Source organism: Lynx rufus, unplaced genomic scaffold (genome assembly GCF_022079265.1).
Source record: "Lynx rufus isolate CCGP_SWC_20201006 ecotype Redwood Valley unplaced genomic scaffold, mLynRuf1.p SCAF_2, whole genome shotgun sequence".
NCBI classification, from domain to species: Eukaryota; Metazoa; Chordata; class Mammalia; order Carnivora; family Felidae; genus Lynx; species Lynx rufus.
In genome coordinates this window covers 26,315,116-26,327,967 of record NW_025814834.1, presented here as the reverse complement: position 1 = coordinate 26,327,967, position 12,852 = coordinate 26,315,116, and the positions used below count along the sequence as shown (strand labels likewise).

Sequence of the window (12,852 nt, the reverse complement as noted above, 5' to 3'; positions counted from 1 at the left end):
CTATAAAATTAACTTGTTGATAAAGTTCAAATTCAAATACATTAATTACCAAGCAGAGAAGCAGATGCTGACATTATAAGGCAACTAAGTAAGGAGTGAAAAATACCTTCAAAGAGGGAAAAGGGGGTGTCCGGTGTTCTGCATCCGTGTTCTCCGTAATCTAAGCACCACTCAGCAAACTGAAAGTGAGACCATGTTAATTATGGTAGTGATTTCTTCCAGAGACCCCCAAAAGTTGATAAGGATTCCGTAAGAATTACTCTGAAAAGTCCAAAGCTATCTTCAGGGCAGAAAAAAGGGGTTAGTACAGAGAAACAGATGGTCTGAAAGAGTATGAAGGATGGGAGGGAGGAATGTCATGAGCCATCTGAGCCACTGTCTCCAAGGTTATCAGAGAAAAATTTCTTTCTTTTTTTTCCCCCCATAAATGTTGAATAGAACTGTGTCCTTATACAAGAAAGCTAATTCAACTGAAGGGGTTTAGAAGGCTTTTCTTAAATAACTGGATTTGTTCTACAGACTCGTGGTTATAAAGGTAAATGAATTAAATCAGATTGACTGGAGCCCTCTCTACAATCTCCTGGGGGAATGTGTTTTCTTGCCGGTGGTTCTGGTGCCTACCTTACAGGCCCTATACAGGTACTTCACGTCCTGTGTGAGGTTGTACAGTGTCAGGAAGGCATAGGCGTTCCCGGCGGTGCCGTGGCACAGCCCGTACCCCTTCTTCAACAACCCATACTGCCAGATCATGTCAGCACACTGGTACGCATCATTGAGGTAGTGTTCCTCTCTGAACACCTGCAGAGCCAAGGGAAAGTTTTATTACAAGGGATATAAAAAGAAACGTCTATTGACATTCCTTCCTGATGGGAAAGGGGGGGAGATAGGGCAAGAGGGGCGAGATAGAGGTGGCTTGGTAAGAAAGGGTAAGGGATTTAGAGCCAGAGAGATGTGTCGTGTGGGTGGGGACAAATTATAAAAGCTTACTAGCTTTGCTTTTTTTTTGCTTTTAAATAACTGCACATGACCTTGTCTGTGCCATCCACGTTTTGTGTGCGCTCTGTGTTTATGTACATAGGTGTTAGTGGTGAAGTAGCATTGATTTTACTTGTGACTTGCTATTATCATCAGTTAATTTCCAAAGAACGGCATGCTATCTTCTTTGGTTAACAATAATGCCCTTCACTGTTAGGAAGTTTCCTTATATATGGGGAAGAAACTGTATATAAAATTGATTATAAAAACTGATTTGATTACAAAATACTATGTCAGAAAAATACAGACACATCTCTCCAATCTTTTGTGGCCTCCTATATATTGATCAAAGACTCAAGAAATATTCTCAGTAGACAGCTTTAATATCTCATTGCAAACTAAATGTTATTAAAAGTAGAATAAGGTGGTTTAGAAAGTTCTTCCATTATATCCAACTTTCTGAAAGTAAAATTTGATGTACTAAATGCTTACTTAGAGTATGAGATACCAATGCCTATTCATAGTCCACAGATTTGTAATTTGTAGATTGGGCACCAAGAGACACAGGTATCTTGGTTTACTTCTATTTTTTTTTTCTTTTTCTTTCAAATAAAACCCTGTTCTTTGATTATGGCTCTGCCATCACATGCTTTTTAAGAAATGATATTTGCATTTCTTTTATTTGGTAAAGTAAGAGAAAATATAAAAGTTGTAAATTTTGTCATTTGAAGTGTATAATTCAGTGGCATTAACTACATTTACAATGTTGTATAATCATCACCAGCATTTCCAAAACGTTTTCATCATCCCAAACAAACTCGGTGCCCATGAAGCGATCCTGCACCTCGTCCCCCATCCTCCCCACCGGGCACCAGTCCCTGCTAGCTTCTGTTCTATTCTCTTCCTGTATGCATTTGCCTGTTCAGATATTACATATTAACCATCACATCATATAAAAGGAATCATAGAGTATTTGTCCTTGAGCATCTGGCTTATTTCACTTGGCATAATGTTTCCAAGGTCCCTGCTGTTGTAGTATGGACCAGAAGTTTATTCTTTTGTATGGCTGAATAACATTCCAGTGAGTGTGTAGGGGCGGGATATCACATTTTGTATTTTGGCAATTGTGAATGATGCTGCTGTGGAACATATGTGCACAAATATCTACATGAATCCTTGTGTTTAAATTTTGGGGAATATAAACCTAGGAGTCGAACTGCTGGATCATATACTAATTCTACGTTTAATTTTTTGAGGAACTACCAAACTCTCTTCTATGGCAGCTGCACCGTTTTACAATCCCACCAGCAATGCACAAGAAAGGTTCTGTTTTCAACCGAACTTCTGGGATACTTCTCTTGGCTCCACTACTGCTGCTACCATCTTGACTATTCTACCTGTCAGTGAAGCAGTCTCCCGATCTAGGAAAATAGTATCTGCTTTGGTACAGAGGGATACTGTAAGAATGATTAGAGTCCATTTAGCAAAACGATCTTAGGTCCAACAAGTAATGTATCTACTGCTCCTTTAAAGATTATACATAAAAATAATTTTAAGTTATAGAATTTTATGTCCCATTTTCCAAATTATTTCAAAAATGAGAAAACTCACAGTACCTTATAGGCCTGGATGAGCATGTAGATTACTCCAGGTGAACCATGACACCAATGGACTAGCAGATCTCGATTATCATCCACACAAGGAGGGTAATTGCCAGAAGGAAATTTCAGCTGGCAGACATAGTCTACACTGGGCTTGACCAAACCATGTAACTTCATATGGCTCACCTGAAGGCTGGGCTAAAAATGAGGAAAGGAATCATTAGTTCTGCTGAAGCAAACAGATCTTCCTAAGTCTCAGGGATGAGATTTAAACCAGAAAGAAAACATGACCACAAGGAACTAGATTTGGATTCCATTCCATATATTTTAACCTATTGGAACAAACTAAAATTAGGCTATCAGTTAACTCTTGAGATCTTACATACATACTATTTTTCAATATTTATCGTTGTATACATACATATAATTTTCCTAAGTCAATGCAGGAACACAAGAGACCTTTCCTAAGGTTTTAATACCTTAAGCAAACTCTGAAAGCCACAAAGAGATGCATTAGACAACACAAGCATAACTTTCACCATTACATTGAGAGAAATGGTAGCTGTTTCCAATAGAGGAGGATGCTAACAAGTTGGAAGACCTGGAATTTAGATCCAGGTTCTAGATTAAAGCCTTTTTGCAGAGGATTTGGGACTGATATTTATGCAGGATTATTCTGATACAACGATGTACGGATTGATGGGACACACTGCCATAGGGCATATGAGCCTCATTTTTGATCTAAGTTTTTAGTTTCTCCTTTGGTCCTGTCCTTAATTCATTGCATTGCTCGCTTTTTCAAAGAAAAAAATCAAAGTGTCTTTGCCAGGCAGCGGGTGGGCATGTGGGGTGAGGGAACAGGCAGGGGCATGAAGCACACGTACTGACCGTGCACGAAGTTCTTCAGGGCATGTACAGATTTCACTTTACCCACGGAATATCGTACAAGCTCAGTTTAAACTGCTAGAGGAGAATTTTCCTTAAATTTGCAGAATTTATCTCAAATGAACTACAAATAATAGTTCGTTTTATGTTGATACATAAGCACCTACTGGAATGGACTTTTTGGATTAAGAATTAAGTCATTTCAAATAGACAATAATCTGCCAATGGAAAATTTGGAACACAGGTTTCCAGATTTCTCACTATAGCCACCAAAAGGAGGCAGATGGACAGTAAAATGACTCCTGATGATCTGCTTCAGTGAAAGGTCATGAGGCTGTCCAGTCACTGACATGTAGGACTCTACCTCACCTTTAAACTTCAGAACACAACTCTCTTTTCCTGAAAACTTAAGAGTATATATTTACTTCTGGAAATACAGAGCCAGTGGAGGCTTATGCCAGAAAAACAGTCTAAGTCTGAATTGTCAAAACCCCTCATTCTAAAACTCTTAATTGAGAAGTGCAGAACAAATACAAAAGTTGGTCTCTTACTGCCACTAACACTCCAAGTGTGACTTTGCATTCAAAGGCAATAATAACCTTGAGTTTTTCAGCTTCGTTGTCATTGTTTAGCTATAGGGAGAGGGAAAGTCTGACATTGATTTTGCATTATTGCAGCCGGCTACTCAACCAGCTAATAGTATGTATATCCAAGCACTCATGTTGAACATATTAATGAAACACTTTTCTTTATGCTGCATTGTACTTTGGGAAGGTGAGGGGGGCACCTTTGCTGCCATTAAAAATCAATTTTCTTTTGCTATGGATTTTTATTGCCGAGTGCCAATTTCTCCTTAAAAAGAGCTAAATAAGCCCCCAGAAAGGATGCTTTCATGAGAAGTCCTCTTCTGACCTCCCCTGCCAGGTTACGCTTGCTGCAGTAAATTTTATTTGGCCTTAGTCTTTTCGACTTTGGCTAACGTCCCTCTATAGTATTAGATCCAAAGAGCTGTTGGGCACAGTGCATTCAGCTATTTTTCAGGTAAGTTACACAAAATCCGCCAAAAAGGCTCTGTGGCTTTGCTCTCTAAGTGAACCTCAGGCAACATATGGTCATTTGTTTTCTATTGATTTTGTTCTTACTTCTGGAATTTGTTTCAATGGGTTGTGTCTAATCATATGCAATAATATTAATCCAAGGCATCTGCTGAGAGAGCAGAGCAGAGCACGAGGCACTGCGTGCTGAAGGACAGGAGAACACTTCAGTCTGCAGGAGTGGCACTAGGTGGGCAAGGACGGTCACCTACAAATTGAATGTCATCTCACAGCGCGGTGCCTTTTATGTGCATGCACTTTCACATGCTCCTTGGCAAACGCTGCCCTTGTTTGTCTAGGCCAGGAAACTGCAAGGAGAGTGATGCAGCAGTCAACGGGGTGCAACACCCGAGGGCAGTGCTGGTGTCCTCACCCCGGACAGTCCAATCGGCAGGCGCATTAGCAAGTTACACCATCTTCCCCTCTTACCTGCAGCAGGTAGTAATAAATTCCTGCCAGGCCATGAGCAGCCCCCACATAATATTCTTGGTACCATTCATACATCAGTGGAGTCTTTGCTGTGAAGTTTCTCTTTTTAGCTAGGTTTTCTCCAGAGGTTAAGACTGTTTCACAAACCTACAGGGAGAAAACCGATAGCAATAATGAGAGAACCAGAATAAAAATCTTCCCAGTGGAACTTTCTGCTAAGAGGTATGGAGAACATAATGAATGGGACATGATCTTTTGGCCACGGATGGGCACAGATTAATTCTCCTCGCAGAAAGTAGGGGTGACTGTATTCTGCCTAAAGGACAGAGATACAGAAATCCTGAACTCTCTTTACTAGAGCTGACAAGAATTCACTTGTCCAAGGAAAGCATGAATTCCTTCAGGCATGAAAGCAGACACCTGCACGTGGGAGGTGAGATCCGGCCCTCATCTTTGGAAGGGCGATACTCTCACACGGAGCAGGCTGTACTTCTCCCAGTCACTCTCTGTGTTTCCAACAGCACTCAGAAGGACAGTGTCAGCTCTCTGATCCCACCTGATCTTTAGAGGCCGACACACCTATTTTCCACCTGGGCTATGCTAACTGGAGAAACAAAACCAGTAGTTGAGGCATCCTAACAAGGGGATCCTAACTGAGATCCTAACAAGATTCCAAAAAGCACAAAAATGTGGTACCTGCTGAATATGGCTTTGAGGAATCTTTTCCACTCCAAAGTTCTTATTCACAAAGAGAAGAGCGTAAATGTAGCCCATTCGTCCATAGAGAATTTCATTTGGAGCATGGGGATCAATCTTATTTAGATGAATTAGCCTGGGAATAAAAATACATGCCTAAGATAACTTGAAAGGGATCAGATAATGGTATATACTTAAACTGGGACATTCAAAAATACATACACATAAATATATGCATAGAAATATTATATATTAATTTACTATTACAGTTATTTTAAACATTTTAAATATATTATAATATATAAAGTAAACATTTTCATGGGTTTATATTATAAATTGTTATATATTATTACACATTAAGTGCACTGAGCCAGACCACAAAGGGTAGTCCGGGTTCAAAAATTATCCCTCGACTAAATTTTTCTTCAGTTCACAATAGAAATGAGACACAAATTCAAAGGATGAAATCTACTTGCACTGAATGAAAAGCCTGCTACACCCCAGTTATTTACCTCCTTCCTTAGTTCATTTCTTAACATGTCATCAGGCCTCCGTGAAGTGTCTGTACAACGGCCTGATGTACCACAGCCGATAAGATGTGAGATAGCACAGTGGCATCATTCAGCCTCCCTGTCTTCCCAGTTTCCCAGCCGTCCCACCCTTCTTTTCAGAAACAACCATGGTTACCAAATTCTTGGATAGTCCTAGAATTATTTTATGCACATGGAAGCATAAATATGCATATCTATATCTCCCCAAATGTTCTGTGGCTTGCTATTTATCAATACATCTTTTTTTTTTTTTTTTTTTCAACATTTATTTATTTTTGGGACAGAGAGAGACAGAGCATGAACGGGCGAGGGGCAGAGAGAGAGGGAGACACAGAATCGGAAAGAGGCTCCAGGCTCTGAGCCATCAGCCCAGAGTCTGACGCGGGGCTCGAACTCACGGACCGCGAGATCGTGACCTGGCTGAAGTCGGACGCTTAACCGACTGCGCCACCCAGGCGCCCCTATTTATCAATACATCTTGACAAACATTCTACATCAGCACATCCAGAGTAGTCTCATTCTTTATCGCAGCTGTATAGTAATCCCACTGAAGGGATATATTATAAGATATTGATTCCCTACTGATAGACTCAGCGTGGCTTGCCACAAAAAGTTGTTTCCGGTTTTGGCTCCATGTAAGACGGAGTAAGCACACTCCAGCCTGCCTCTCCTGGTAAACGCAGCTCCAAGACCTGGAGAGAATGCGCAGAGCGGCTCTTTGAGGACTCCAAACAGTAAACAGCAGCAGGCAGAGTGGGGAAGACCAGAATTTGAAGTACCACCAAACCAGTGGTGAGTTTACCATATTTTCATCTACGGTATTCCCCTGGCCTGAATTCAGAATAGTCCCAAACCTGGAAGTGAGCCCCAAGGGCTGAAAGAGAGTCCAGGAAGAAACCCTTGAGTTCTGTCTCAAGAAACAATGGGAAAGGGCATGCATGCCTGACATCAGAGACAGTGAGTAAAGCCTCTCAGTTTTCTTTATTTTCTCTCTTCTTCCCTCCGTTTACTCACACCCTGGGCCGCAAGCAGTCTCACAGTGTTGGCAGAAACGAAGGCAACAGGAGCCCATGGAAGCCAGGTCTCTGAGGGAGGGACCCTTCCTCACAGACTGGAGGAGCTGTGGTCCCAGGAGGGTGGGGTAAGCCTCTACTGTTTCACTCCTTTCTCACGTTGCCAGCATTTAGCCCCAGATTCAGCTGCAGTCGTGGGAATACTTGGCAGAGTGGATTTCTTTCCAGAGGACCAAAAAGAGAAGCCCCAGGGAACCAGGAACTAGGTGGGGTTCGCAAGGAAAGGAGCTCAGGACAGCAACCATATTTGTAGTCTGAACTCAGAGAATGAACCTTTCTGCCTTTCATAGGGGGGTGGTGGGGAGGGTGTGGAAAGCAAATAGGATAAGTAGGGAAAATGTCTTTGCTCTTTTGGATTTTTATCACATGAAATTTTGAAAGTACATCTCAATTACCCCTAAATTACCCTATATAGTCAATGTGTTTTCAGTTATTAAAACAATATAATTTTTGGTGAAACTTGACAAAATATCAGTCTATTGGAAAAGTAAGAGGGAAGAGCCAGGGAATTTCAGGAAAAGAGCAGTAATGAGAGGACATCGGCCCTACCAAATAATAATGGCTTTGTCCTCAGGTAGCAGATGACACTGACCGCACTGCCTGAGGACAAAGCCATTATTTGTTTGTAAAATTCTCTTGTTGTCTGTGTAGAAATTTACTTTCAAAGTAGTTAAGTATAAACAGTGCCTGTGCAAGTATCTCATCTAACTTTATATATCAGGAATTATAAGCATACAAGCACTATTTAATATAAACACTATAATAAACATTTGAAGTATCCAGAATCACACCCCTGGGGTGACTGGCTATACTTGAACGACTCTTATCAGGAATCACCATTCAGAGGCACTCGGCACTTGAAATAAGTTTATCAAAATCTACACCAGAGGATTTGCTGATAAGTGTAGTAAAGAATGTTAAAGACGGTTTTTTTGTTGGTGGGATGAATGGTGAAGACAGGTGGAAGGTGTGGAAGATGGTACTGGCTCTACTACTGTTTGATCAATAAGACCTAATAAGACTGTCTGGGGACAAACGTGGTTTTCTCTAAGTCAGAAGAACAGGGCAGGAGACTACCTGTGTGTATGTGTGTGTGTCTTACTTCCTAATCAGTGTTTGTACACTTGGTTTCTTTATTTGGTAGAACTTGGTTCACTGCTCGTGCTTTCATTTTAACGTACTTAGTGTTAAAGTTACAGCTGAGGGGGGATACAGCGCCTACTGCTAATCTCTGGAGGCCACCAATATCTACAAACAACAAAAACAAACAAAAACCTAACAAGTGCTGCCACGTCTATAACCAACGGGTATAATGAAGACTGTCCTGGCTCCATAGGGAAGGTACTTGTGGAAGAACAGACAATTCCTTTAGCCCAGCCCTCCCCACTCCACTTCCATAAGGCTGTGGTCGGGGGAGAGGAACACCCACAATTTAAAATTAAAAAGCCACGTCTTAATAACCAGAATGAGATGCTTTTAGTGACTGAGAGGGGCTAACAATTATGAAATAGACTGAGTAAAAGTTATAAAAGTGTCCTTAAGAGAACTCACTCCTGGTCAGGAAAGAGGGGTGTGAAAAAGCACGGCAGGTTGCAGTTACCGACAGTTCTATTATACCTTGTCGGTTATATTATACCTCAACAAATGGAGGCATCTCATCAGATTGGTTAAACATGCAAATGCTGGCTCATGTATGTTTTTTCTTCTATATGTATAGGCATTAAACTCGCAGTGGAACAGTGGTTATCTTAGGAATAGGGACATGGTGGGCAAAGGTCACTTTCAATTTTCTTGTTGTTTCTTAAGATTTTCCCCAATGTTAACAGGACTGTCTGGTTGGTAGAATTATGGGCCATTTTTTTTTCTACTTAGTATCATACAGAGACACACCCTTAATATTTTTAAAGAACTTAAGAATATTTATTAAGAAAAATTCTATTTTATTCTCATGCCACAACTGGTAACTCAGTAATGTTGAGATCTTAACAAAATAAAATCTTTTTACTGGATAAAAACTCAACTGTTGTAGTAAACAGAAGGAATACTTCAGAGGTTTGATTTAAAAATTTATTACCAAGTTTTAATGTAAGCATATTAAATTGTATTGAATTTAGATATGAAAAAGCATTTTTGGTCTGCTATTATAAAGGAAATTGAATTATTCAAAAAAGGAAAATTACTGTGAATTTTTTAAACAAATACTGCTCTATGGAAGTTACTCAGAACAATTATTGCATTAACTCCAATGATGTTCTCACCTAAATGTGTTTGAACCACGTTTCTTTTACAGGCCAATGTTATGGATTATATTACCACTAGGTGGCGATACATAATCAGCATTCCAATTATTTTGCAGCCAAACGCATTTGCATTTTGGAAGTTTAAAGTAGATAGCAAAATCCTTTCAAATGTTTGAAGATGAAGTATTGCTCAGAGTATCTTCTTAAAATAATACTTCAGATTTTAGGGTAAGAAAGGAAGTATTTCTTTTTTTTTTCTGGATTTGAATTCAAATCCTTAAAACTCATTAGCTGGTTCTGATGATTACTAAAGGTAGCATTCTTAACTGCATGTTTTACAAGCTACATTCTCAAGATAAAGTGAAGAAATGATAGCATATATAGTCATAAGGTTATTTTGTGTGTTTTCAAAAACTCAAAACCAGAAGCACATCATTGCAGCGCCATTTGTTTTGCTATGTTGATATTAATAGCAACCAATCTTCAGAAGAGACATGGTACTGAAATGTCACTGAAGGAATCAGGACATATAAAACCAGGATAGTTCTGTTCCACTCCTATTTCCCGAGGGTGTTACTGGGGAGAGTTTTTACCTTATATCATCTAAAGGTTTGTAACTTTTTAAAAAGGAGTCCTTTTCTTACTCATCACACTACAAAAGAGAGAGTGGATACTTTCTGACCAGAAAGCCCAAAATCATTATTCTAAGTCTTGGCCCCAAAGCACTTTGTATATCACATCAGTCACTGAACAGTCAGTAGGAACAGTCAGTATGCAGTGCTCTCTCTGCACGGTGGCACGAACTGTGTGTGGAAGGAAGGGTGAAAATGAACACAGTACAAATCAAACAGAACGAAAAAAATTGTGCTATTTATCCTTTTCCTTGCCACCTGCCTCCACTAACAGCAGGACATTTGAACATGAACACAGACACAAAGACACACACTCCTTTTTAGGGAGTTATAGACCCGTCTGAAAAAAGTGTTAAGTGTTCTCTCCATGCTGACTACAATTTGGGGTTTTCTACAGACCTGTGGAAGCCCTAAGATTCTCAGAGCCCCAAAGTTAAGAATCCCTATCTTAGGGAAACATTGACTCCTTTGTCTCTATAACTCAAAATGATGATTCTGAAAGACCATCATATTAAGAAAAACCAGGAAAGGTAAGCTGAAATGGGATGTTGGTGGTGGATTATAAGAGGTGCCACACACAGAACTCTGCCATTTCCAAAGGGCTATGTGATGTGAGGAAGAAGGGTCAGTAAAAAATGAAACAAACCAGTAGGTTTAATATCTAATGACATCAAATTATTTCAATTGAATTGAGAAGACTTACAGATTTTTCCCTTAAAAGGGAAGAAATGTGAAAGCAATTTATAAATAATTCCTTTTTTTTCCCCTGTTGTGCCATGAACTCTAGAAATGAAAAATCAAAACTGTGGCCATGAGTAGCCTATTTTCCTACCGTATATCCACATTCTATATGTTTCATCTTAACAAATCTGTTGGCTATAATTATTATCGAAATGTTGATAAAGTTTTTAAAAAGATGTAAATAACAAAAACACCTTTATTATCAAGGTGTCAAAAAAAAGAAATTTTAGTTTACCGTTAAGAGTATTTTATAATAAACCAATATTAATATATGGTACTATTCCCCCAAAGAGTGTTTCTTCGAACAGTAGGCCCTGAAATGTCCTGAGAAAAGGGGCTGTCTACTTGACAAGTTTGGCAAATTCCACTCCCTACAGTCACGAGTTTCCCCTGCGCATAAAAGCTACTGAAGGCTCTGAGCAGCCAGTAAAGGTACATATTTAACTTTGTTTAATTAGCACGTACCCAGTCTGAATACATAAATCTTGTTTTCATGTTTCACATAACAAACAATTACTATCTGGTTGTACATATTTTGAGAAAGGCTGGCATTATGTATAAAATACTGGGACCACTACAGCTTATTTTTATGATACTTAAGAATGATTCACTGAATGAGACTCCCTTCAGAGTCTATAAAGCAGATGTGTGGCTAAAAAAACCCAGAAAGGTAGTTTCTGTGTTGCAAATCTAGATGGTATATGCATTTGCCAAAACTCAACAAATGTCAATCAAACTTGGGCAGGTCACTGTGTGTAAACTTTATGTCAAAAGAAGAAAACTAAACAGGTATTGAACCCAAGTAAATGATATATATGCTTTAGTATTTAGAAGGAAGGATACCGATGTCTGCAATTTACTCTGAAATACATCCCCCCCCCCCAAAAGGATTAATAGTGGATAGAGGAATACATTGATGGATTAGATCTGTGATAAAGCAAGTATGGTAAAATGTGAATGTGAATGCTAGAATTTATGTGGGTAGATATACAGGTATTCACTGTTCTTTCAACATTTCTGTATATTTGAAATTTTTCATAATAAAATTTTGAGGGGGGAAAAACCTGTAGTTATTAGAATTTTAGGCCAAAGCCTGTTAATGAAATACACACCACTGCACAGTGTAAAGTTAACCAAAGATCCTCCACAAACGAAATCAGTGATGATAATGCCATTCCAACAGTAATTTATAAGAAAGAGTAGTGGGAATCAAAAACCATGGTCAAACTGGGGGCAATCACTGATTAAAATGTTGCTGGACCCAATTAAAAAATGCACTAAAGACCTTAACAGACACTTCACCAAAGAAGAAATACAGATGGCAAATAAGTATATAAAAAGATGCTCCATATTGTATGTCAGGGAAATGCAAATTAAAACAAGGACGGGGCGCCTGGGTAGCTCAGTCGGTTAAGCGTCTGACTTCGGTTCAGGTCATGATCTCACAGTTCGTGAGTTTGAGCCCCACATTAGGCTCACTGCTGTCAGCACAGAGTCTGCTTCGGATCCTCTGTCCCTCTCCCTGTGCCCCTCCCCAGCTTGTGCTCTCTCACTCTCTCAAAAAGTAAATGAACATTAAGAATAAATAATAAAACAAGCAAGAAGCAAGGAGATACCACGACACATCTATTAGAGTGGCCAAAATCTGGAACACTGGCAGGATGCGCAGCAATAGGAACTTTCATTCATTGCTGATGGGAATGCAAAATGGTACAGCCACTTTGGAAGATAGTTTGGAAATTCTTACAAAATTAAACCTACCCTTATAATATGACCCAGCAATTGTGCTCCTTGATATTTACCCAAAGGAGCTATAAGGTTACGTCCACACAAAAAATTGCACATAGACATCTACATTAGCTTTATTCATAATTTCCAAAACTTGAAAGCAACCAAGATGTCCTTCAGTAGGGTAATGGATAAACTCTGGTACAT

General features: G+C 39.4%; 1 protein-coding gene across 2 annotated transcripts in view; it reads right to left on the bottom strand.

Moving 5' to 3' along the window:
- Positions 1-12,852, bottom strand: part of LANCL1 (LanC like glutathione S-transferase 1) — a 35,032-nt gene that overhangs the window by 1,574 nt on the left and 20,606 nt on the right. For both annotated transcript variants that reach the window (XM_047084661.1, XM_047084662.1), the window contains exons 5-9: positions 5,681-5,816; positions 4,985-5,131; positions 2,592-2,774; positions 622-798; positions 107-179 (exon numbers count right to left, since the gene is read on the bottom strand). In XM_047084661.1, the coding sequence (XP_046940617.1) occupies positions 107-179; positions 622-798; positions 2,592-2,774; positions 4,985-5,131; positions 5,681-5,816 (716 nt within the window). The remainder of the gene's footprint in view (positions 1-106; positions 180-621; positions 799-2,591; positions 2,775-4,984; positions 5,132-5,680; positions 5,817-12,852) is intronic.